The sequence below is a fragment of the Salmo salar genome, chromosome ssa15 (assembly GCF_905237065.1).
Source record: "Salmo salar chromosome ssa15, Ssal_v3.1, whole genome shotgun sequence".
Taxonomy (NCBI): domain Eukaryota; kingdom Metazoa; phylum Chordata; class Actinopteri; order Salmoniformes; family Salmonidae; genus Salmo; species Salmo salar.
The window spans coordinates 109163873-109189039 of record NC_059456.1 but is presented as its reverse complement, the minus strand read 5'-3'; the positions used below and the strand labels follow the sequence as shown (position 1 = coordinate 109189039).

At 50.2% G+C, this 25167-nt stretch overlaps 1 protein-coding gene across 4 annotated transcripts in view; it reads right to left on the bottom strand.

Moving 5' to 3' along the window:
• The window catches only part of LOC106572992 (NF-kappa-B essential modulator-like), a 47634-nt gene that overhangs the window by 2777 nt on the left and 19690 nt on the right, over positions 1-25167 (bottom strand). For all 4 annotated transcript variants that reach the window (XM_045696575.1, XM_045696576.1, XM_045696577.1 and 1 more), the window contains exons 8-13: positions 23151-23266; positions 14072-14224; positions 9797-9869; positions 9535-9669; positions 2424-2560; positions 1240-1313 (exon numbers count right to left, since the gene is read on the bottom strand). In XM_045696575.1, the coding sequence (XP_045552531.1) occupies positions 1240-1313; positions 2424-2560; positions 9535-9669; positions 9797-9869; positions 14072-14224; positions 23151-23266 (688 nt within the window). The remainder of the gene's footprint in view (positions 1-1239; positions 1314-2423; positions 2561-9534; positions 9670-9796; positions 9870-14071; positions 14225-23150; positions 23267-25167) is intronic.

Below are 25167 nucleotides of genomic sequence, written 5' to 3'. Positions count from 1 at the left end.
AGGTTAGTGCATCATTTTAGCTGGTTTTCTGCTTCTGGTGACGCCTGTCTTTGAATTGACAAAACATTACACACAGCTATTGTCAATGTACTCTCCTAACATAATCTAACTTTATGCTTTCGCCGTAAAACCTTTTTGAAATCGGACAACGTGGTTAGATTAAGGAGATGTTTATCTTTCAAAGGGTGTAAGATAGTTGTATGTTCGAGAAATTTGAATTATGACATTTAATTGTTTTCAAATTTGGCGGTCTTGATATTTCACCTGTTGTTGATAGGGTGCACCACGGGTGGGACGCTTGCGTCCCACATAGCCCATAGAGGTTAACAGGTGTGCCTTCTTAAAAGTTAATTTGTGGAATTTCTTTCCTTCTGAATGTGTTTGAGCCAATCACGTGTGTTGTGACAAGGTAGAGGGGGTATACAGAAGATAGCCCTATTTGGTAAAAGACCAAGTCCATATTATGGCAAGAACAGCTCAAATAAGCAAAGAGAAAACAACAGTCCATCATTACTTTAAGACATGAAGGTCAGACAATCTGGAAAATGTCAAGAACTTTGAAAGTTTCTTCAAGTGCAGTCGAGAAAACCATCAAGCGCTGTGATGAAACTGGCTCTCATGAGGACCGCCACAGGAAAGGAAGACCCAGAGTTACCTCTGCTGCAGAGGATAAGTTCATTAGAGTTACCAGCCTCAGAAATTGCAGCCCAAATAAATGCTTCACAGAGTTTAAGTAACAGACACATCTCAACATCAACTGTTCAGAGGAGACTGTGTGAATCAGGGCTTCATGGTTGAATTGCTGCAAAGAAACCACTACTAAAGGACACCAATAAGAAGAAGAGACTTGCTTGGACCAAGAAACACGAGCAATGGACATTAGACCGGTGGAAATTTGTCCTTTGGCAAAGGGTGGCTATTTGAAGAATCTCAAATATAAAATATATTTTGATTTGTTTAACACTTTTTTTAGTTACTACATGATTCCATGTGTTATTTCATAGTTTTGATGTCTTCACTATTATTCTACAATGTAGAAAATAGTAAAAATAAAGAAAAACCCTGGAATGAGTGTGTGTGAACCTGCTTGGTTGGTGTGTGTGTGTGTGTGTGTGGTGTCCCTGTGTGGTGTGTGTGTGTGTGTGTACCTGGTTGGTGTGTGTGTGTGTGTGTGTGTGTGGTGTCCCTGTGTGGTGTGTGTGTACCTGGTTGGTGTGTATGTGGTGTGTGTGTGTGTACCTGGTTGTGGGGGGATGTGGGGTCGTGGTATGAAGTCTTCCAGGTGTCTCTGCTGCATCTCCTCCATCCGAGCCCTTAAAAACAAACACACATTATATCAATCCATAAATCCCATTCTAGTGTGTGTGTGTGTGTGTGTGGTGTGGTGTGGAGTGTGTGTGTGTGTGGTGTGGTGTGGAGTGTGTGTGTGGTGTGGTGTGGAGTGTGTGTGGTGTGGTGTGGAGTGTGTGTGTGGTGTGGTGTGGAGTGTGTGTGTGGTGTGGTGTGGTGTGGAGTGTGTGTGTGGTGTGGTGTGGAGTGTGTGTGGTGTGGTGTGGAGTGTGTGTGGTGTGGTGTGGAGTGTGTGTGTGTGTGGTGTGGTGTGGAGTGTGTGTGTGTGTGGTGTGGTGTGGAGTGTGTGTGTGTGGTGGAGTGTGTGTGTGTGTGGAGTGTGTGTGGTGTGGAGTGTGTGTGGTGTGGTGTGGAGTGTGTGTGGTGTGGTGTGGAGTGTGTGTGTGGTGTGGTGTGGAGTGTGTGTGGTGTGGTGTGGAGTGTGTGTGGTGTGGTGTGGAGTGTGTGTGTGTGTGGTGTGGTGTGGAGTGTGTGTGTGTGTGGTGTGGTGTGGAGTGTGTGTGTGTGTGGTGTGGAGTGGAGTGGAGTGTGTGTGGAGTGTGTGTGTGGTGTGGAGTGTGTGTGTGGTGTGGTGTGGTGTGGAGTGTGTGTGTGGTGTGGTGTGGAGTGTGTGTGGTGTGGTGTGGAGTGTGTGTGTGTGTGGTGTGGTGTGGAGTGTGTGTGTGTGTGGTGTGGTGTGGAGTGTGTGTGTGTGGAGTGGAGTGTGTGTGTGTGTGGAGTGTGTGGTGTGGTGTGGAGTGTGTGTGGTGTGGTGTGGAGTGTGTGTGTGGTGTGGTGTGGAGTGTGTGTGTGGTGTGGTGTGGAGTGTGTGTGGTGTGGTGTGGAGTGTGTGTGTGTGTGGTGTGGTGTGGAGTGTGTGTGTGTGTGGTGTGGAGTGGAGTGTGTGTGGTGTGGAGTGTGTGTGTGTGGAGTGTGTGTGTGTGTGGTGTGGAGTGTGTGTGGTGTGGAGTGTGTGTGGTGTGGAGTGTGTGTGTGTGGTGTGGAGTGTGTGTGTGTGGTGTGGAGTGTGTGTGTGTGGAGTGGAGTGGAGTGTGTGTGTGTGGTGTGGTGTGGTGTGGAGTGTGGTGAGTTACCGTGACGTCCCCTCTTGTTTCAGACGCTCCATCTCAGCCAGCGCCGTGTTCAGCTGGTCCTGAAGCTCCTCCTTCCTCTGGTTCAACTTCTCTCTGGCCTCCCGCTCCGCTAGGAAGTCCGCCTTGTAGATCTCAGCCTGACACACACACACACACACACACACACACACACACACACACACACACACACACACACACACACACACACACACACACACACACAGACACACAGACACACAGACACACAGACACACAGACACACTTCATTTCAATATACAAATATCATTCAAATGTCAAAGGTCACAGATACACTACCGGTCTAAAGTTTTAGAACCCCGACTCATTCAAGGGTTTCCTTTTATTTTTACTATTTTCTACTTTGTAGATTAATAGTGAAGACATCAACACTATGAAATAACACATATGGAATCGTGTAGTAACTAAAAAAAACTGTTAAACGAATCAAAATATATTTTATATGTGAGATTCTTCGAATAGCCACCCTTTGCCTTGATGACAGCTTTGCACACTTCACATTTTCTCAACCAGCTTCAGCTGGAATGCTTTTCCAACAGTCTTGAAGGAGTTCCCACATATGCTGAGCACTTGTTGGCTGCTTTTCCTTCACTCTGCGGTCCGACTCATCCCAAACCATCTAAATTTGGTTGATGTCGGGGGATTGTGGAGGCCAGGTCATCTGATGCAGCACTCCATCACTCTCCTTCTTGGTCAAATAGCCCTTACACAGCCTGGAGGTGTGTTGGGTCATTGTCCTGTTGAAAAACAAATGATAGTCCCACTAAGCCCAAACCAGATGGGATGGCTTATCGCTGCAGAATGCTGTGGTAGCCATGCTGGTTAAGTGTGCCTTGAATTCTAAATAAATCACAGACAGTGTCACCAGCAAAGCACCCCCAAACCATCACCATAACACCTCCTCCATGCTTCACGGTGGGAACCACACATGCAGAGATCATCCGTTCACCCACACCGCGTCTCACAAAGACACGGCAGTTGGAACCAAAAATCTCAAATTTGGACTCAGACCAAAGGACAGATTTCCACCGGTCTAATGTCCATTGCTCGTGTTTCTTGGCCCAAGCAAGTCTCTTCTTCTTATTGATGTCCTTTAGTAGTGGTTTCTTTGCAGAAATTCGACCATGAAGGCCTGATTCACACAGTCTCCTCTGAACAGTTGATGTTGAGATGTGTCTGTTACTTGAACTCTGTGAAGCATTTATTTGGGCTGCAATTTCTGAGGCTTGTAACTCTAATGAGCTTATCCTCTGCAGCAGAGGTAACTCTGGGTCTTCCTTTCCTGTGGCGGTCCTCATGAGAGCCAGTTTCATCATAGCGCTTGATGGTTTTTGCGACTGCACTTGAAGAAACTTTCATAGTTCTTGACATTTTCCAGATTGTCTGACCTTCATGTCTTAAAGTAATGATGGACCGTCATTTCCCTTTGCTTATTTGAGCTCTTCTTGCCATAATATGGACTTGGTATTTTACCAAATAGGTTATATCTTCTGTATACCCCCTCTACCTTGTCACAACACAACTGATTGGCTCAAACACATTCAGAAGGAAAGAAATTCCACAAATTAACATTTAACAAAGAACACCTGTTAATTGAAATGCATTCCAGGTGACTACCTCATGAAGCAAGTTGAGAGAATGCCAAGAGTGTGCAAAGCTGTCATCAAGGCAAAGGGTGGCTATTTGAAGAAATCTCAAATATAAAATATATTTGGATTTTTAATATTTTTTAATTTTTGCCTACTACATGATTCCATATGTTATTTCATAGTTTTTATGTCTTAGTCATGGATGCAGAAAGCCATTTGTTCTCCCGGTGGCAGATAGAGGACAATTCCCCAGATACGGAAGTTCAAAAATAAGTGGGGGCCACCTGATGAACACCAGAAGGGTAAATAAGTAGGGGCCACCTGATGAATACCAGAAGGGTAAATAAGTAGGGGCCACCTGATGAATACCAGAAGGGTAAATAAGTAGGGGCCAGAAGGGTAAATAAGTAGGGGCCACCTGATGAATACCAGAAGGGTGAATAAGTAGGGGCCACCTGATGAACACCAGAAGGGTAAATAAGTAGGGGCCACCTGATGAATACCAGAAGGGTAAATAAGTAGGGGCCAGAAGGGTAAATAAGTAGGGGCCACCTGATGAACACCAGAAGGGTAAATAAGTAGGGGCCACCTGATGAACACCAGAAGGGTAAATAAGTAGGGGCCACCTGATGAATACCAGAAGGGTAAATAAGTAGGGGCCACCTGATGAACACCAGAAGGGTAAATAAGTAGGGGCCACCTGATGAATACCAGAAGGGTAAATAAGTAGTGGCCACCTGATGAATACCAGAAGGGTAAATAAGTAGGGGCCACCTGATGAACACCAGAAGGGTAAATAAGTAGGGGCCACCTGATGAATACCAGAAGGGTAAATAAGTAGGGGCCACCTGATGAATACCAGAAGGGTAAATAAGTAGGGGCCAGAAGGGTAAATAAGTAGGGGCCACCTGATGAACACCAGAAGGGTAAATAAGTAGGGGCCACCTGATGAACACCAGAAGGGTAAATAAGTAGGGGCCACCTGATGAATACCAGAAGGGTAAATAAGTAGGGGCCAGAAGGGTAAATAAGTAGGGGCCACCTGATGAACACCAGAAGGGTAAATAAGTAGGGGCCAGAAGGGTAAATAAGTAGGGGCCACCTGATGAACACCAGAAGGGTAAATAAGTAGGGGCCACCTGATGAACACCAGAAGAGTAAATAAGTAGGGGCCACCTGATGAACACCAGAAGGGTAAATAAGTAGGGGCCACCTGATGAACACCAGAAGGGTAAATAAGTAGGGGCCACCTGATGAACACCAGAAGAGTAAATAAGTAGGGGCCACCTGATGAACACCAGAAGGGTAAATAAGTAGGGGCCACCTGATGAATACCAGAAGGGTTTCAGCCCTCCAGGGCTGGAGGTGAACAGCCCTGACCTAGTCTCATCTCCAGTATATAGGGGCCAAGCCAAGCACTGGAGGCAGGGAGTGCGTACCTCTAGTCGTACCTCTTCTCACACAAATCCACTCATAGCGCTAGCTATTGCTTCCTCTGTACAAGCCTCTGGCCCTCAGCCCTCAGCCCCTAGCCAAAGCAACAGGGGTGAGTGTGTGTACCTGGGCGGTCAGACAGGGGTGAGGGTGTACCTGGGCGGTCAGTACAGGTGTGAGTGTGTACCTGGGCGGTGAGAACAGGTGTGAGGGTGTACCTGGGCGGTCAGTACAGGTGTGAGGGTGTACCTGGGCGGTCAGTACAGGTGTGAGGGTGTACCTGGGCGGTGAGAACAGGTGTGAGTGTGTACCTGGGCGGTGAGAACAGGTGTGAGGGTGTGTACCTGGGCGGTGAGAACAGGTGTGAGGGTGTACCTGGGCGGTCAGTACAGGTGTGAGGGTGTACCTGGGCGGTGAGAACAGGTGTGAGTGTGTACCTGGGCGGTCAGTACAGGTGTGAGGGTGTACCTGGGCGGTGAGAACAGGTGTGAGGGTGTGTACCTGGGCGGTGAGAACAGGTGTGAGGGTGTACCTGGGCGGTGAGAACAGGTGAGGGTGTACCTGGGCGGTGAGAACAGGTGTGAGGGTGTACCTGGGCGGTCAGTACAGGTGTGAGTGTGTACCTGGGCGGTGAGAACAGGTGTGAGGGTGTACCTGGGCGGTGAGAACAGGTGTGAGGGTGTACCTGGGCGGTGAGAACAGGTGAGGGTGTACCTGGGCGGTGAGAACAGGTGTGAGGGTGTACCTGGGCGGTCAGTACAGGTGTGAGTGTGTACCTGGGCGGTGAGAACAGGTGTGAGGGTGTACCTGGGCGGTGAGAACAGGTGTGAGGGTGTACCTGGGCGGTGAGAACAGGTGAGGGTGTACCTGGGTGGTGAGAACAGGTGTGAGGGTGTACCTGGGCGGTGAGAACAGGTGAGGGTGTACCTGGGCGGTGAGAACAGGTGAGGGTGTGTACCTGGGCGGTGAGAACAGTTGTGAGGGTGTGTACCTGGGCGGTGATAACAGGTGTGAGGGTGTACCTGGGCGGTGATAACAGGTGTGAGGGTGTACCTGGGCGGTGAGAACAGGTGTGAGGGTGTACCTGGGCGGTGAGAACAGGTGAGGGTGTGTACCTGGGCGGTGAGAACAGGTGTGAGGGTGTCCCTGGGCGGTGAGAACAGGTGTGAGGGGTGTACCTGGGCGGTGAGAACAGGTGTGAGGGTGTACCTGGGCGGTGAGAACAGGTGTGAGGGGTGTACCTGGGCGGTGAGAACAGGTGTGAGGGTGTACCTGGGCGGTGAGAACAGGTGTGAGGGGTGTACCTGGGCGGTGAGAACAGGTGTGAGGGGTGTACCTGGGCGGTGAGAACAGGTGTGAGGGGTGTACCTGGGCGGTGAGAACAGGTGTGAGGGTGTACCTGGGCGGTCAGAACAGGTGTGAGGGTGTACCTGGGCGGTCAGAACAGGTGTGAGGGTGTACCTGGGCGGTGAGAACAGGTGTGAGGGGTGTGTACCTGGGCGGTGAGAACAGGTGAGGGTGTACCTGGGCGGTGAGAACAGGTGAGTGTGTGTACCTGGGCGGTGAGAACAGGTGAGGGTGTACCTGGGCGGTGAGAACAGGTGTGAGGGTGTACCTGGGCGGTGAGAACAGGTGAGGGGTGTACCTGGGCGGTGAGAACAGGTGTGAGGGTGTACCTGGGCGGTGAGAACAGGTGAGGGTGTACCTGGGCGGTGAGAACAGGTGTGAGGGTGTACCTGGGCGGTGAGAACAGGTGTGAGGGTGTACCTGGGCGGTGAGAACAGGTGTGAGGGGTGTACCTGGGCGGTGAGAACAGGTGTGAGGGGTGTGTACCTGGGCGGTGAGAACAGGTGAGGGTGTACCTGGGCGGTGAGAACAGGTGAGTGTGTGTACCTGGGCGGTGAGAACAGGTGTGAGGGTGTACCTGGGCGGTGAGAACAGGTGTGAGGGTGTACCTGGGCGGTGAGAACAGGTGTGAGGGTGTGTACCTGGGCGGTGAGAACAGGTGTGAGGGGTGTACCTGGGCGGTGAGAACAGGTGAGGGTGTACCTGGGCGGTGAGAACAGGTGTGAGGGGTGTACCTGGGCGGTCAGTACAGGTGTGAGTGTGTACCTGGGCGGTGAGAACAGGTGTGAGGGTGTACCTGGGCGGTGAGAACAGGTGTGAGGGTGTACCTGGGCGGTGAGAACAGGTGAGGGTGTACCTGGGCGGTGAGAACAGGTGTGAGGGTGTACCTGGGCGGTCAGTACAGGTGTGAGTGTGTACCTGGGCGGTGAGAACAGGTGTGAGGGTGTACCTGGGCGGTGAGAACAGGTGTGGGGGTGTACCTGGGCGGTGAGAACAGGTGAGGGTGTACCTGGGCGGTGAGAACAGGTGTGAGGGTGTACCTGGGCGGTGAGAACAGGTGAGGGTGTACCTGGGCGGTGAGAACAGGTGAGGGTGTGTACCTGGGCGGTGAGAACAGTTGTGAGGGTGTGTACCTGGGCGGTGATAACAGGTGTGAGGGTGTACCTGGGCGGTGAGAACAGGTGTGAGGGGTGTACCTGGGCGGTGAGAACAGGTGAGGGTGTGTACCTGGGCGGTGAGAACAGGTGTGAGGGTGTCCCTGGGCGGTGAGAACAGGTGTGAGGGTGTACCTGGGCGGTGAGAACAGGTGTGAGGGTGTACCTGGGCGGTGAGAACAGGTGTGAGGGTGTACCTGGGCGGTGAGAACAGGTGTGAGGGGTGTACCTGGGCGGTGAGAACAGGTGTGAGGGTGTACCTGGGCGGTGAGAACAGGTGTGAGGGTGTACCTGGGCGGTGAGAACAGGTGTGAGGGGTGTACCTGGGCGGTGAGAACAGGTGTGAGGGTGTACCTGGGCGGTCAGAACAGGTGTGAGGGTGTACCTGGGCGGTCAGAACAGGTGTGAGGGTGTACCTGGGCGGTGAGAACAGGTGTGAGGGTGTGTACCTGGGCGGTGAGAACAGGTGAGGGTGTACCTGGGCGGTGAGAACAGGTGAGTGTGTGTACCTGGGCGGTGAGAACAGGTGAGGGTGTACCTGGGCGGTGAGAACAGGTGTGAGGGTGTACCTGGGCGGTGAGAACAGGTGAGGGTGTACCTGGGCGGTGAGAACAGGTGTGAGGGTGTACCTGGGCGGTGAGAACAGGTGAGGGTGTACCTGGGCGGTGAGAACAGGTGTGAGGGTGTACCTGGGCGGTGAGAACAGGTGTGAGGGTGTACCTGGGCGGTGAGAACAGGTGTGAGGGTGTACCTGGGCGGTGAGAACAGGTGTGAGGGTGTACCTGGGCGGTGAGAACAGGTGTGAGGGTGTGTACCTGGGCGGTGAGAACAGGTGAGGGTGTACCTGGGCGGTGAGAACAGGTGAGTGTGTGTACCTGGGCGGTGAGAACAGGTGTGAGGGGTGTACCTGGGCGGTGAGAACAGGTGAGGGTGTACCTGGGCGGTGAGAACAGGTGTGAGGGGTGTACCTGGGCGGTGAGAACAGGTGAGGGTGTACCTGGGCGGTGAGAACAGGTGTGAGGGGTGTACCTGGGCGGTGAGAACAGGTGTGAGGGTGTACCTGGGCGGTGAGAACAGGTGTGAGGGTGTGTACCTGGGCGGTGAGAACAGGTGAGGGTGTACCTGGGCGGTGAGAACAGGTGAGTGTGTGTACCTGGGCGGTGAGAACAGGTGTGAGGGTGTACCTGGGCGGTGAGAACAGGTGAGGGTGTACCTGGGCGGTGAGAACAGGTGTGAGGGGTGTACCTGGGCGGTGAGAACAGGTGAGGGTGTACCTGGGCGGTGAGAACAGGTGTGAGGGTGTACCTGGGCGGTGAGAACAGGTGTGAGGGTGTACCTGGGCGGTGAGAACAGGTGTGAGGGTGTACCTGGGCGGTGAGAACAGGTGTGAGGGTGTACCTGGGCGGTGAGAACAGGTGTGAGGGTGTACCTGGGCGGTGAGAACAGGTGTGAGGGTGTACCTGGGTGGTGAGAACAGGTGTGAGGGTGTACCTGGGCGGTGAGAACAGGTGTGAGGGTGTACCTGGGCGGTGAGAACAGGTGAGGGTGTACCTGGGCGGTGAGAACAGGGACGGTCTCTAGAGATCCTCTCTGTTGCTCCACCTCTTCCTTCAGCTTGTCAATCAGGTCCTGTTTCAGAGCCAACGCTCTCTCTGCTTCCTCCAGACGAACAACCATGTCTCCTCCCTACACACACACACACACAACTCAGCCTTTAGTTTGCAGTCGTAGTCCTTAAACAGGCAGGTACACACACACACACACACACACACACACACACACACACACACACACACACACACACACACCCTACCTCAGCCTTTAGTTTGCAGTCATAGTCCTTAAACAGACAGGTGTAGGCGTGCTGCAGCTGGGCTAGCTTCCTCCTGGAAGAGAGGAGGAGGAAGAGGAGGAGGGTCATTCTGATGCATCGTGGGTCTCATCAATAGTTATATATTACCTTTCGGATGATATTATATCGATATTTAACTCTTAAGTATCGATTTGTTATGGTGGTAATATGGTATGGTGGTAATATGGTATGGTGGTAATATGGTATGGTGATAATATGGTGGTAATATGGTATGGTGGTAATATGGTATGGTGATAATATGGTATGGTGGTAATATGGTATGGTGATAATATGGTATGGTGATAATATGGTATGATGATAATATGGTATGGTGGTAATATGGTATGGTGGTAATATGGTATGGTGGTAATATGGTATGGTGGTAATATGGTGGTAATATGGTGGTAATATGGTATGGTGGTAATATGGTATGGTGGTAATATGGTGATAATATGGTATGGTGGTAATATGGTGTGGTGGTAATATGGTATGGTGGTAATATGGTATGGTGGTAATATCGCACTACTCTTCGCTCCACAGGTAATATTACACTTCACTACATTACAACGGCTTGATTTGTTTGATCTGAGCAATTCTTCTTAGCTAGCTACATAGCCGTCTTTGTATCAAAGATAATTGCGTAGTTTAGAGTAATTAGAGTAATTATCGAGGCTAGCTATCTTCGTCCTCCTAACGTAGTCAACACTGCTAGCTGCTAGCTAGCTAGTCATCACTGCTAGCTAGCCAACTTCTACCGACTAGCAGCACTGTAGAAACTATTACAACGTAATGACTTGATTAGTGTGGTGTTAGTGTTAGTTAGCCAGCTACATAGTTGTCTTTGCTGTCTCTGTATCTAAGAATATTGTGTAGTTTGAGTAATTATCGAGGTGAGCTAGCCAGCCGCGACGCGGCGCCAGACTTAGTCAACACACCTAGTCATCATTAACCCACTGCTAGCTAGCCAACCGTTACCGACTAGCAGCGCTGTAGATACTAATACTTTACAACGGAACGATTTGACTAGTGCAGTGTTAGCTAGCTAGCTACTTAGTTGTCTTTGTCATAGCTTGATAATTGTGTAGTTTAGTAATTATCGAGGTTAGCTAGCCAGCTATTTCCGTCCCCCGCGACGCCATTTTTCCTAACCCAGCCAACTATTACCGACGAGCAGCATTGTAGAAACTAAATACATTACAAGGAACGTCTTGATTAGTGTTATGTTAGCTAGCTAGCTACAAAGTTGCTTTGTATCATGACAAGGTGTAGTACTGAAACTATCGAGGTTACCTAGCCAGCTACACGTTCAAAGTCAACAACGCAGCCACTGCTAGCTAGCCTACTCCACCAGCCAGCAGTACTGTATCATTTTAGTCAATAAGATTTTTGCAACGTAAGCTTAACTTTCTGAACATTCGAGACGTGTAGTCCACTTGTCATTCCAATCTCCTTTGCATTAGCGTAGCCTCTTCTGTAGCTTGTCTACTATGTGTCTGTCTATCCCTGTTCTCTCCCCTCTGCACAGGCCATACAAACGCTCCACACCGCGTGGCCGCTGCCACTCTAACCTGGTGGTCCCAGCGCGCACGACCCACGTGGAGTTCCAGGTCTCCGGCAGCCTCTGGAACTGCCGGTCTGCGGCCAACAAGGCAGAGTTCATCTCAGCCTATGCTACCCTCCAGTCCCTAGACTTCCTGGCGCTCACGGAAACATGGATTACCACAGATAACACTGCTACTCCTACTGCTCTCTCCTCGTCTGCCCACGTGTTCTCGCATACCCCTAGAGCATCGAGCCAGCGGGGTGGTGGCACTGGAATCCTCATCTCTCCCAAGTGGACATTCTCTTTTCTCCTCATTTGAATTCCATGCTGTCACAGTTACCAGCCCTTTCAAGCTTAACCGGCTCGGTCCTCCCCTCCTGCTCCGTGGCTCGACGACTCACTGCGAGCTCACAGAACAGGGCTCCGGGCAGCCGAGCGGAAAACGAGGAAAACTCGCCTCCCTGCGGACCTGGCATCTTTTCACTCCCTCACCTCTACATTTCCTCTTCTGTCTCTGCTGCTAAAGCCACTTTCTACCACTCTAAACTCCAAGCATCTGCCTCCAACCCTAGGAAGCTCTTTGCTACCTTCTCCTCCCTCCTGAATCCTCCTCCCCCTCCCCCCTCTCTGCGGATGACTTCGTCAACCATTTTGAAAAGAAGGTTGACGACATCCGATCCTCGTTTGCTAAGTCAAACGACACCGCTGGTCCTGCTCACACTGCCCTACCCTGTGCTTTGACCTCTTTCTCCCCTCTCTCTCCAGATGAAATCTCGCGTCTTGTGACGGCCTTGTGACGGCCTCTCTCTATCCCCTCCTCTCTTCTCCAGACCATTTCCGGAGACCTTCTCCCCTACCTCACCTCGCTCATCAACTCATCCTTGACCGCTGGCTACGTCCCTTCCGTCTTCAAGAGAGCGAGAGCTGCACCCCTTCTGAAAAAACACTCGATCCCTCCGATGTCAACAACTACAGACCAGTATCCCTTCTTTCCTTTCTCTCCAAAACTCTTGAACGTGCCGTCCTTGGCCAGCTCTCTTGCTATCTCTCTCAGAATGACCTTCTTGATCCTAATCAGTCAGGTTTCAAGACTGGGCATTCAACTGAGACTGCTCTTCTCTGTGTCAAGGAGGCTCTCCGCACTGCTAAAGCCAACTCTCTCTCCTCTGCTCTGCTCTCATCCTTCTAGACCTATCTGCTGCCTTTGATACTGTGAACCATCAGATCCTCCTCTCCACCCTCTCCGAGCTGGGCATCTCCGGCGCGGCCCACGCTTGGATTGCGTCCTACCTGACAGGTCGCTCCTACCAGGTGGCGTGGCGAGAATCTGTCTCCGCACCACGTGCTCTCACCACTGGTGTCCCCCAGGGCTCTGTTCTAGGCCCTCTCCTATTCTCGCTATACACCAAGTCACTTGGCAATGTCATATCCTCACATGGTCTCTCATATCATTGCTATGCAGATGACACACAATTAATCTTCTCCTTTCCCCCTTCTGACAACCAGGTGGTGAATCGCATCTCTGCATGTCTGGCAGACATATCAGTGTGGATGACGGATCACCACCTCAAGCTGAACCTCGGCAAGACGGAGCTGCTCTTCCTCCCGGGGAAGGACTGCCCGTTCCATGATCTCGCCATCACGGTTGACAACTCCCTTGTGTCCTCCTCCCAGAGTGCTAAGAGCCTCGGCGTGACCCTGGACAACACCCTGTCGTTCTCCACTAACATCAAGGCGGTGACCCGATCCTGTAGGTTCATGCTCTACAACATTCGCAGAGTACGACCCTGCCTCACACAGGAAGCGGCGCAGGTCCTAATCCAGGCACTTGTCATCTCTCGTCTGGATTACTGCAACTCGTTGTTGGCTGGGCTCCCTGCCTGTGCCATTAAACCCCTACAACTCATCCAGAACGCCGCAGCCCGTCTGGTGTTCAACCTTCCCAAGTTCTCTCACGTCACCCCGCTCCTCCGCTCTCTCCACTGGCTTCCAGTTGAAGCTCGCATCCGCTACAAGACCATGGTGCTTGCCTACGGAGCTGTGAGGGGAACGGCACCTCCGTACCTTCAGGCTCTGATCAGGCCCTACACCCAAACAAGGGCACTGCGTTCATCCACCTCTGGCCTGCTCGCCTCCCTAACTCTGAGGAAGCACAGTTCCCGCTCAGCCCAGTCAAAACTGTTCGCTGCTCTGGCACCCCAATGGTGGAACAAGCTCCCTCACGACACCAGGACAGCGGAGTCAATCACCACCTTCCGGAGTCACCTGAAACCCCACCTCTTTAAGGAATACCTGGGATAGGATAAAGTAATCCTTCTAACCCCCCTTAAAAGATTTAGATGCACTATTGTAAAGTGGTTGTTCCACTGGATATTATTAGGTGAATGCAGCCAATTTGTAAGTCGCTCTGGATAAGAGCGTCTGCTAAACGACTTTAATGTAAATGTGGTAATATGGTATGGTGGTAATATGGTATGGTGATAATATGGTGGTAATATGGTATGGTGGTAATATGGTATGGTGATAATATTGTGTGTGTGTGTGTGTGTGTGTGTGTACCTCTCTTCAGTGATAACCAGGTGGTCAGTCTTCAGGGCGACCTCTAGGTTGTGTGTGTGTGTGTGTGTGTGTGTGTGTGTGTGTGTGTGTGTGTGTGTGTGTGTGTGTGTGTGTGTGTGTGTGTGTGTGTGTACCTCTCTTCAGTGATAACCAGGCGGTCAGTCTTCAGGGCGACCTCTAGGTTGTGTGTCTGCAGCAGTAGTTTGTCTACGGTCACAGAGTGCTGCTTCTTCTGCTGTTCCATCTCTCTCTCTGATGCTGCCAACGCTTCCCGAGTACTGCTCAGCCTGCACACACACACACACACACACACACACACACCATATTATAAACACAGCCCTGTGACAGGACTCCCTCTAGGTCACACCCGTTCCCTCCACACCTGTTCCCCCCCGTTCCCTCCACACCCCGTTCCCTCCACACCCCTTCCCTCCACACCTGTTCCCCCCCGTTCCCTCCACACCCCTTCCCTCCACACCCCTTCCCTCCACACCCCTTCCCTCCACACCCCTTCCCTCCACACCCCTTCCCTCCACACCCTAATCACCTCTCCTCTACCGTTTGACTCCTCCGTTTCCCTGTATAAGCTGCATGCTCCTTCCACTTTAGTTCATGCCTCGCGAGGCCATGAGGCGATGAGGCAATGAGGCCACGAGGCCACGAGGCCATGAGGCCATGAGGCTGCGAGGCCATGAGGTCATGAGGCCACGAGGTCATGAGGCCATGAGGCTGCGAGGCCATGAGGCCATGAGGCCATGAGGCTGCGAGGCCATGAGGGCATGAGGCCATGAGGCTGCGAGGTCATGAGGCCATGAGGCCATGAGGGCACGAGGCCATGAGGTCATGAGGACATGAGGCCATGAGGCCACGAGGCCACGAGGCTGCGAGGCCATGAGGCTGCGAGGTCATGAGGCCATGAGGCTGCGAGGCCATGAGGGCATGAGGCTGCGAGGCCATGAGGTCATGAGGGCATGAGGCCGCGAGGCCATGAAGCCATGAGGGCATGAGGCCACGAGGCAGCCCTCTCCTTACATTGTGAGTGATATGATGAAGGGCCCTTTGTTATACTTTTGGAGAAATGTCCTAAATAATATATTTGTTGCCCTACGTTTTCTCCCTTTGTATATCCATGGCCTCAGCTTGCTGATGACAATGCTATTGCTCCTTTCCGTTAAACCCCCACCTCGTGTTGTTAAACCCCCACCTCGTGTTGTTAAACCCCCACCTCGTGTTGTTAAACCCCCACCTCGTGTTGTTAAACCCCCACCTAGTGTTGTTAAACCCCCCACCTCAGCTGCCTAGCGTTGTTAAACCCCCACCTCGTGTTGTTAAACCCCCACCTCGTGTTGTTAAACCCCCACCTCGTGTTGTTAAACCCCCACCTAGTGTTGTTAAACCCCCCACCTCAGCCAGTGTTAAAGTGTTAAACCCCCCACCTCAGCCAGTGTTAGTGTTAAACCCCCACCTCAGCCAGTGTTAAAGTGTTAAACCCCCCACCTCAGCCAGTGTTAAAGTGTTAAACCCCCCACCTCAGCCAGTGTTAAAGTGTTAAACCCCCACCTCAGCCAGTGTTAAAGTGTTAAACCCCCACCTCAGCCAGTGTTAAAGTGTTAAACCCCCACCTCAGCCAGTGTTAGTGTTAAACCCCCACCTCAGCCAGTGTTAGTGTTAAACCCCCACCTCAGCCAGTGTTAAAGTGTTAAACCCCCACCTCAGCCAGTGTTAAAGTGTTAAACCCCCACCTCAGCCAGTGTTAAAGTGTTAAACCCCCACCTCAGCCAGTGTTAAAGTGTTAAACCCCCACCTCAGCCAGTGTTAAAGTGTTAAACCCCCCACCTCAGCCAGTGTTAAAGTGTTAAACCCCCACCTCAGCCAGTGTTAAAGTGTTAAACTCCCCACCTCAGCCAGTGTTAAAGTGTTAAACCCCCACCTCAGCCAGTGTTAAAGTGTTAAACCCCCACCTCAGCCAGTGTTAAAGTGTTAAACCCCCCACCTCAGCCAGTGTTAAAGTGTTAAACCCCCACCTCAGCCAGTGTTAAAGTGTTAAACCCCCACCTCAGCCAGTGTTAAAGTGTTAAACCCATATTCCTGTTAATTAGCTGCTACTACGTTGATGTTTCACTTGACTTCCTGCCAGACCACCACATTCTAACTCCTCCTCCTAACCTAACGGCCTAAAACCTGCATTACAGTCCCTGGTGGCAGCAACAGTCCTGAACCTAGTTTACAGTCCATGGTGGCAGCAACAGTCCTGAACCTAGTTTACAGTCCATGGTGGCAGCAACAGTCCTGAACCTAGTTTACAGTCCTGAACCTAGTTTACAGTCCTGAACCTAGTTTACAGTCCCTGGTGGCAGCAACAGTCCTGAACCTAGTTTACAGTCCTGAACCTAGTTTACAGTCCTGAACCTAGTTTACAGTCCATGGTGGCATCAACAGTCCTGAACCTAGTTTACAGTCCCGAACCTAGTTTACAGTCCATGGTGGCAGTACCAGTCCTGAACCTAGTTTACAGTCCATGGTGGCAGCAACAGTCCTGAACCTAGTTTACAGTCCCTGGTGGCAGCAACAGTCCTGAACCTAGTTTACAGTCCATGGTGGCAGCAACAGTCCTGAACCTAGTTTACAGTCCATGGTGGCAGTAACAGTCCTGAACCTAGTTTACAGTCCCTGGTGGCAGCAACAGTCCTGAACCTAGTTTACAGTCCCTGGTGGCAGCAACAGTCCTGAACCTAGTTTACAGTCCATGGTGGCATCAACAGTCCTGAACCTAGTTTACAGTCCATGGTGGCAGTACCAGTCCTGAACCTAGTTTACAGTCCATGGTGGCAGTACCAGTCCTGAACCTAGTTTACAGTCCCTGGTGGCAGTACCAGTCCTGAACCTAGTTTACAGTCCATGGTGGCAGTACCAGTCCTGAACCTAGTTTACAGTCCATGGTGGCAGCAACAGTCCTGAACCTAGTTTACAGTCCTGAACCTAGTTTACAGTCCCTGGTGGCAGCAACAGTCCTGAACCTAGTTTACAGTCCTGAACCTAGTTTACAGTCCCTGGTGGCAGCAACAGTCCTGAACCTAGTTTACAGTCCATGGTGGCAGTAACAGTCCTGAACCTAGTTTACAGTCCTGAACCTAGTTTACAGTCCCTGGTGGCAGCAACAGTCCTGAACCTAGTTTACAGTCCCTGGTGGCAGCAACAGTCCTGAACCTAGTTTACAGTCCATGGTGGCAGTACCAGTCCTGAACCTAGTTTACAGTCCATGGTGGCAGTAACAGTCCTGAACCTAGTTTACAGTCCATGGTGGCAGCAACAGTCCTGAACCTAGTTTACAGTCCATGGTGGCAGCAACAGTCCTGAACCTAGTTTACAGTCCATGGTGGCAGTACCAGTCCTGAACCTAGTTTACAGTCCTGAACCTAGTTTACAGTCCCTGGTGGCAGCAACAGTCCTGAACCTAGTTTACAGTCCCTGGTGGCATCAACAGTCCTGAACCTAGTTTACAGTCCTGAACCTAGTTTACAGTCCCTGGTGGCAGCAACAGTCCTGAACCTAGTTTACAGTCCTGAACCTAGTTTACAGTCCTGAACCTAGTTTACAGTCCATGGTGGCATCAACAGTCCTGAACCTAGTTTACAGTCCATGGTGGCAGTAACAGTCCTGAACCTAGTTTACAGTCCTGAACCTAGTTTACAGTCCTGAACCTAGTTTACGGTCCATGGTGGCATCAACAGTCCTGAACCTAGTTTACAGTCCTGAACCTAGTTTACAGTCCATGGTGGCATCAACAGTCCTGAACCTAGTTTACAGTCCCGAACCTAGTTTACAGTCCATGGTGGCATCAACAGTCCTGAACCTAGTTTACAGTCCTGAACCTAGTTTACAGTCCATGGTGGCAGCAACAGTCCTGAACCTAGTTTACAGTCCATGGTGGCAGTACCAGTCCTGAACCTAGTTTACAGTCCATGGTGGCAGCAACAGTCCTGAACCTAGTTTACAGTCCATGGTGGCAGCAACAGTCCTGAACCTAGTTTACAGTCCTGAACCTAGTTTACAGTCCATGGTGGCATCAACAGTCCTGAACCTAGTTTACAGTCCATGGTGGCAGTACCAGTCCTGAACCTAGTTTACAGTCCATGGTGGCAGCAACAGTCCTGAACCTAGTTTACAGTCCATGGTGGCAGTAACAGTCCTGAACCTAGTTTACAGTCCATGGTGGCATTAACAGTCCTGAACCTAGTTTACAGTCCATGGTGGCATCAACAGTCCTGAACCTAGTTTACAGTCCTGAACCTAGTTTATAGTCCATGGTGGCATCAACAGTCCTGAACCTAGTTTACAGTCCTGAACCTAGTTTACAGTCCATGGTGGCATCAACAGTCCTGAACCTAGTTTACAGTCCTGAACCTAGTTTACAGTCCATGGTGGCAGCAACAGTCCTGAACCTAGTTTACAGTCCATGGTGGCAGTAACGGTCCTGAACCTAGTTTACAGTCCATGGTGGCAGTAACAGTCCTGAACCTAGTTTACAGTCCATGGTGGCAGCAACAGTCCTGAACCTAGTTTACAGTCCATGGTGGCAGTAACAGTCCTGAACCTAGTTTACAGTCCCTGGTGGCAGCAACAGTCCTGAACCTGCATTACAGTCCCTGGTGGCAGCAACAGTCCTGAACCTAGTTTACAGTCCTGAACCTAGTTTACAGTCCTGAACCTAGTTTACAGTCCCTGGTGGCAGCAACAGTCCTGAACCTAGTTTACAGTCCTGAACCTAGTTTACAGTCCTGAACCTAGTTTACAGTCCCTGGTGCAGCAACAGTCCTGAACCTAGTTTACAGTCCCTGGTGGCAGCAACAGTCCTGAACCTAGTTTACAGTCCCTGGTGGCAGCAACAGTCCTGAACCTAGTTTACAGTCCATGGTGGCAGCAACAGTCCTGAACCTAGTTTACAGTCCATGGTGGCAGTAACAGTCCTGAACCTAGTTTACAGTCCCTGGTGGCAGCAACAGTCCTGAACCTAGTTTACAGTCCTGAACCTAGTTTACAGTCCCTGGTGGCAGCAACAGTCCTGAACCTAGTTTACAGTCCATGGTGGCAGTAACAGTCCTGAACCTAGTTTACAGTCCTGAACCTAGTTTACAGTCCATGGTGGCAGTAACAGTCCTGAACCTAGTTTACAGTCCATGGTGGCAGCAACAGTCCTGAACCTAGTTTACAGTCCATGGTGGCAGTAACAGTCCTGAACCTAGTTTACAGTCCATGGTGGCAGCAACAGTCCTGAACCTAGTTTACAGTCCATGGTGGCAGTACCAGTCCTGAACCTAGTTTACAGTCCATGGTGGCAGTACCAGTCCTGAACCTAGTTTACAGTCCATGGTGGCAGTAACAGTCCTGAACCTAGTTTACAGTCCATGGTGGCAGCAACAGTCCTGAACCTAGTTTACAGTCCATGGTGGCAGTAACAGTCCTGAACCTAGTTTACAGTCCATGGTGGCAGTACCAGTCCTGAACCTAGTTTACAGTCCTGAACCTAGTTTACAGTCCCGAACCTAGTTTACAGTCCATGGTGGCATCAACAGTCCTGAACCTAGTTTACAGTCCTGAACCTAGTTTACAGTCCATGGTGGCAGCAACAGTCCTGAACCTAGTTTACAGTCCATGGTGGCAGTACCAGTCCTGAACCTAGTTTACAGTCCATGGTGGCAGCAACAGTCCTGAACCTAGTTTACAGTCCCTGGTGGCAGCAACAGTCCTGAACCTAGTTTACAGTCCTGAACCTAGTTTACAGTCCATGGTGGCATCAACAGTCCTGAACCTAGTTTACAGTCCATGGTGGCAGTACCAGTCCTGAACCTAGTTTACAGTCCATGGTGGCAGCAACAGTCCTGAACCTAGTTTACAGTCCATGGTGGCAGTAACAGTCCTGAACCTAGTTTACAGTCCATGGTGGCATTAACAGTCCTGAACCTAGTTTACAGTCCATGGTGGCATCAACAGTCCTGAACCTAGTTTACAGTCCTGAACCTAGTTTATAGTCCATGGTGGCATCAACAGTCCTGAACCTAGTTTACAGTCCTGAACCTAGTTTACAGTCCATGGTGGCATCAACAGTCCTGAACCTAGTTTACAGTCCTGAACCTAGTTTACAGTCCATGGTGGCAGCAACAGTCCTGAACCTAGTTTACAGTCCATGGTGGCAGTAACGGTCCTGAACCTAGTTTACAGTCCATGGTGGCAGTAACAGTCCTGAACCTAGTTTACAGTCCATGGTGGCAGCAACAGTCCTGAACCTAGTTTACAGTCCATGGTGGCAGTAACAGTCCTGAACCTAGTTTACAGTCCCTGGTGGCAGCAACAGTCCTGAACCTGCATTACAGTCCCTGGTGGCAGCAACAGTCCTGAACCTAGTTTACAGTCCTGAACCTAGTTTACAGTCCTGAACCTAGTTTACAGTCCCTGGTGGCAGCAACAGTCCTGAACCTAGTTTACAGTCCTGAACCTAGTTTACAGTCCTGAACCTAGTTTACAGTCCCTGGTGGCAGCAACAGTCCTGAACCTAGTTTACAGTCCCTGGTGGCAGCAACAGTCCTGAACCTAGTTTACAGTCCCTGGTGGCAGCAACAGTCCTGAACCTAGTTTACAGTCCATGGTGGCAGCAACAGTCCTGAACCTAGTTTACAGTCCATGGTGGCAGTAACAGTCCTGAACCTAGTTTACAGTCCCTGGTGGCAGCAACAGTCCTGAACCTAGTTTAAAGTCCTGAACCTAGTTTACAGTCCCTGGTGGCAGCAACAGTCCTGAACCTAGTTTACAGTCCATGGTGGCAGTAACAGTCCTGAACCTAGTTTACAGTCCTGAACCTAGTTTACAGTCCATGGTGGCAGTAACAGTCCTGAACCTAGTTTACAGTCCATGGTGGCAGCAACAGTCCTGAACCTAGTTTACAGTCCATGGTGGCAGTAACAGTCCTGAACCTAGTTTACAGTCCATGGTGGCAGCAACAGTCCTGAACCTAGTTTACAGTCCATGGTGGCAGTACCAGTCCTGAACCTAGTTTACAGTCCATGGTGGCAGTACCAGTCCTGAACCTAGTTTACAGTCCATGGTGGCAGTAACAGTCCTGAACCTAGTTTACAGTCCATGGTGGCAGCAACAGTCCTGAACCTAGTTTACAGTCCATGGTGGCAGTAACAGTCCTGAACCTAGTTTACAGTCCATGGTGGCAGTACCAGTCCTGAACCTAGTTTACAGTCCTGAACCTAGTTTACAGTCCCTGGTGGCAGCAACAGTCCTGAACCTAGTTTACAGTCCTGAACCTAGTTTACAGTCCTGAACCTAGTTTACAGTCCATGGTGGCATCAACAGTCCTGAACCTAGTTTACAGTCCTGAACCTAGTTTACAGTCCATGGTGGCAGCAACAGTCCTGAACCTAGTTTACAGTCCTGAACCTAGTTTACAGTCCATGGTGGCAGCAACAGTCCTGAACCTAGTTTACAGTCCATGGTGGCAGTACCAGTCCTGAACCTAGTTTACAGTCCATGGTGGCAGCAACAGTCCTGAACCTAGTTTACAGTCCTGAACCTAGTTTACAGTCCATGGTGGCATCAACAGTCCTGAACCTAGTTTACAGTCCATGGTGGCAGTACCAGTCCTGAACCTAGTTTACAGTCCATGGTGGCAGCAACAGTCCTGAACCTAGTTTACAGTCCATGGTGGCAGCAACAGTCCTGAACCTAGCTTACAGTCCATGGTGGCATCAACAGTCCTGAACCTAGTTTACAGTCCTGAACCTAGTTTACAGTCCATGGTGGCAGTACCAGTCCTGAACCTAGTTTACAGTCCCTGGTGGCAGCAACAGTCCTGAACCTAGTTTACAGTCCATGGTGGCAGTAACGGTCCTGAACCTAGTTTACAGTCCATGGTGGCAGTAACAGTCCTGAACCTAGTTTACAGTCCATGGTGGCAGCAACAGTCCTGAACCTAGTTTACAGTCCATGGTGGCATCAACAGTCCTGAACCTAGTTTACAGTCCATGGTGGCATCAACAGTCCTGAACCTAGTTTACAGTCCTGAACCTAGTTTACAGTCCATGGTGGCAGTACCAGTCCTGAACCTAGTTTACAGTCCCTGGTGGCAGCAACAGTCCTGAACCTAGTTTACAGTCCATGGTGGCAGTAACGGTCCTGAACCTAGTTTACAGTCCATGGTGGCAGTAACAGTCCTGAACCTAGTTTAATGGTGGGCAACAGTCCTGAACCTAGTTTACAGTCCATGGTGGCAGTACCAGTCCTGAACCTAGTGTACAGTCCATGGTGGCAGCAACAGTGCTGAACCTAGTTTACAGTCCATGGTGGCAGCAACAGTCCTGAACCTAGTTTACAGTCCTGAACCTAGTTTACAGTCCTGAACCTAGTTTACAGTCCTGAACCTAGTTTACAGTCCATGGTGGCATCAACAGTCCTGAACCTAGTTTACAGTCCATGGTGGCAGCAACAGTCCTGAACCTAGTTTACAGTCCCTGGTGGCAGCAACAGTCCTGAACCTAGTTTACAGTCCCTGGTGGCAGTACCAGTCCTGAACCTAGTTTACAGTCCCTGGTGGCAGCAACAGTCCTGAACCTAGTTTACAGTCCATGGTGGCAGTACCAGTCCTGAACCTAGTTTACAGTCCTGAACCTAGTTTACAGTCCATGGTGGCAGTACCAGTCCTGAACCTAGTTTACAGTCCATGGTGGCAGTAACAGTCCTGAACCTAGTTTACAGTCCATGGTGGCAGTAACGGTCCTGAACCTAGTTTACAGTCCCTGGTGGCAGCAACAGTCCTGAACCTAGTTTACAGTCCATGGTGGCAGCAACAGTCCTGAACCTGCATTACAGTCCCTGGTGGCAGTACCAGTCCTGAACCTAGTTTACAGTCCCTGGTGGCAGCAACAGTCCTGAACCTAGTTTACAGTCCTGAACCTAGTTTACAGTCCTGAACCTAGTTTACAGTCCATGGTGGCATCAACAGTCCTGAACCTAGTTTACAGTCCATGGTGGCAGCAACAGTCCTGAACCTAGTTTACAGTCCTGAACCTACTTTACAGTCCATGGTGGCAGTACCAGTCTACACAGGGGTTTGAGACCTGCATTGTCTGCATGCTACAAGGTGTGAGCTCACTGAGATGGCTGAAGCCTTGGCAATTTGCTGAGAGTTAACACACAAACATGTTGTCATACTTGTCGTCCAGTATGTTGCGGTCCTGCTGGCTCTGGTCCAGACAGCTCTGTCTCTCTCTCAGCTCACCCAGAAGGGACGTCACCTGGGCCTTCAGCGCCTCGCCGTCCTTAGCCAGCTAAACACACACCATAGACACAGCACGCACACAGAGAGAGATGTTACTCAGACAGACAGAGAGAGAGGTTAGACACAGAGAGAGAGAGAGAGAGATGTTACTCAGACAGACACACACAGACAGAGAGAGATGTTACTCAGACAGACACACACAGACAGAGAGACAGACAGAGAGAGAGAGAGGTTAGACACAGAGAGAGAGAGAGGGAGAGAGAGAGAGAGAGAGAGATGTTAGACAGACAGGGAGTTTTTCCTAGGGAGTTTTTCCTAGCCACCGTGCTTCTTTCACATGCATTGCTTGCTGTTTGGGGGGTTTTAGGCTGGGTTTCTGTACAGCACTTTGAGATATCAGCTGATGTAAGAAGGGCTTTATAAATACATTTGATTTGATTTGAGTTGTTACTCAGAAAATATAATGCAGTAGGACTGAATGTTAGAGACAGAATGTGTTGTGAGGGTTTAAAATCCAAATCAAATTTTGTCACATGCGCCGAATACAACAGGTGTAGTAGACCTCACAGTGAAATGCTGAATACAACAGGTGTAGTAGACCTTACAGTGAAATGCTGAATACAACAGGTGTAGTAGACCTCACAGTGAAATGCTGAATACAACAGGTGTAGTAGACCTTACAGTGAAATGCTGAATACAACAGGTGTAGTAGACCTCACAGTGAAATGCTGAATACAACAGGTGTAGTAGACCTCACAGTGAAATGCTGAATACAACAGGTGTAGTAGACCTCACAGTGAAATGCTGAATACAACAGGTGTAGTAGACCTCACAGTGAAATGCTGAATACAACAGGTGTAGTAGACCTCACAGTGAAATGCTGAATACAACAGGTGTAGTAGACCTCACAGTGAAATGCTGAATACAACAGGTGTAGTAGACCTCACAGTGAAATGCTGAATACAACAGGTGTAGTAGACCTCACAGTGAAATGCTGAATACAACAGGTGTAGTAGACCTCACAGTGAAATGCTGAATACAACAGGTGTAGACCTTACAGTGAAATGCTGAATACAACAGGTGTAGTAGACCTCACAGTGAAATGCTGAATACAACAGGTGTAGTAGACCTCACAGTGAAATGCTGAATACAATAGGTGTAGTAGACCTCACAGTGAAATGCTGAATACAACAGGTGTAGTAGACCTCACAGTGAAATGCTGAATACAACAGGTGTAGACCTCACAGTGAAATACTGAATACAACAGGTGTAGTAGACCTCACAGTGAAATGCTGAATACAACAGGTGTAAACCTTAAAGTGAAATACTTACTTTACAAGCCCTTAACCAACAATGCAGTTAAGTCAAATAAGAGTTGAGAAAATATTTACTGAATAAACTAAAGTAAAAAATAAAGTAACAATAAAATAACTAACAAGGCTACATGCAGGAGGTACTGGTACCGAGTCCATGTGCGGGGATACCGTTTAGTCACGAGTCACCACCAGCCTTTCAAAGTGCTACTGGTCGGTAGTCATTTAGGCAGGTTACCTTAGTCCCTGTGTCCAAGAACCCTAAAGTGGTCTGCTTGAAATATGTAGGAATTACAGACTCGGTCAGGGACAGGTTGAAAATGTCAGTGAAGACATTTGCCAGTTGGTCAGCGTATGCTCTGAGTACGCGTCCTGGTAATCCGTCTGGCCCTGCTGCCTTGTGAATGTTGACCTGTTTAAAGGTCTTACTCACGTCGGATACGGAGAGCGTGATCACACAGTCGTCCGGAACAGCTGATGCTCTCATGCATGCTTCAGTGTTGCTTGCCTCAAAGCGAGCGTAGAAGTAATTTAGCTCATCTGCTACGCTCAGCTCGCGGCTGGGCTTCACTTTGTAGTCCGTAATAGTTTGCAAGCCCTGCCGTATCTGACGAGCGTTGGAGCCACTGAAGTACGA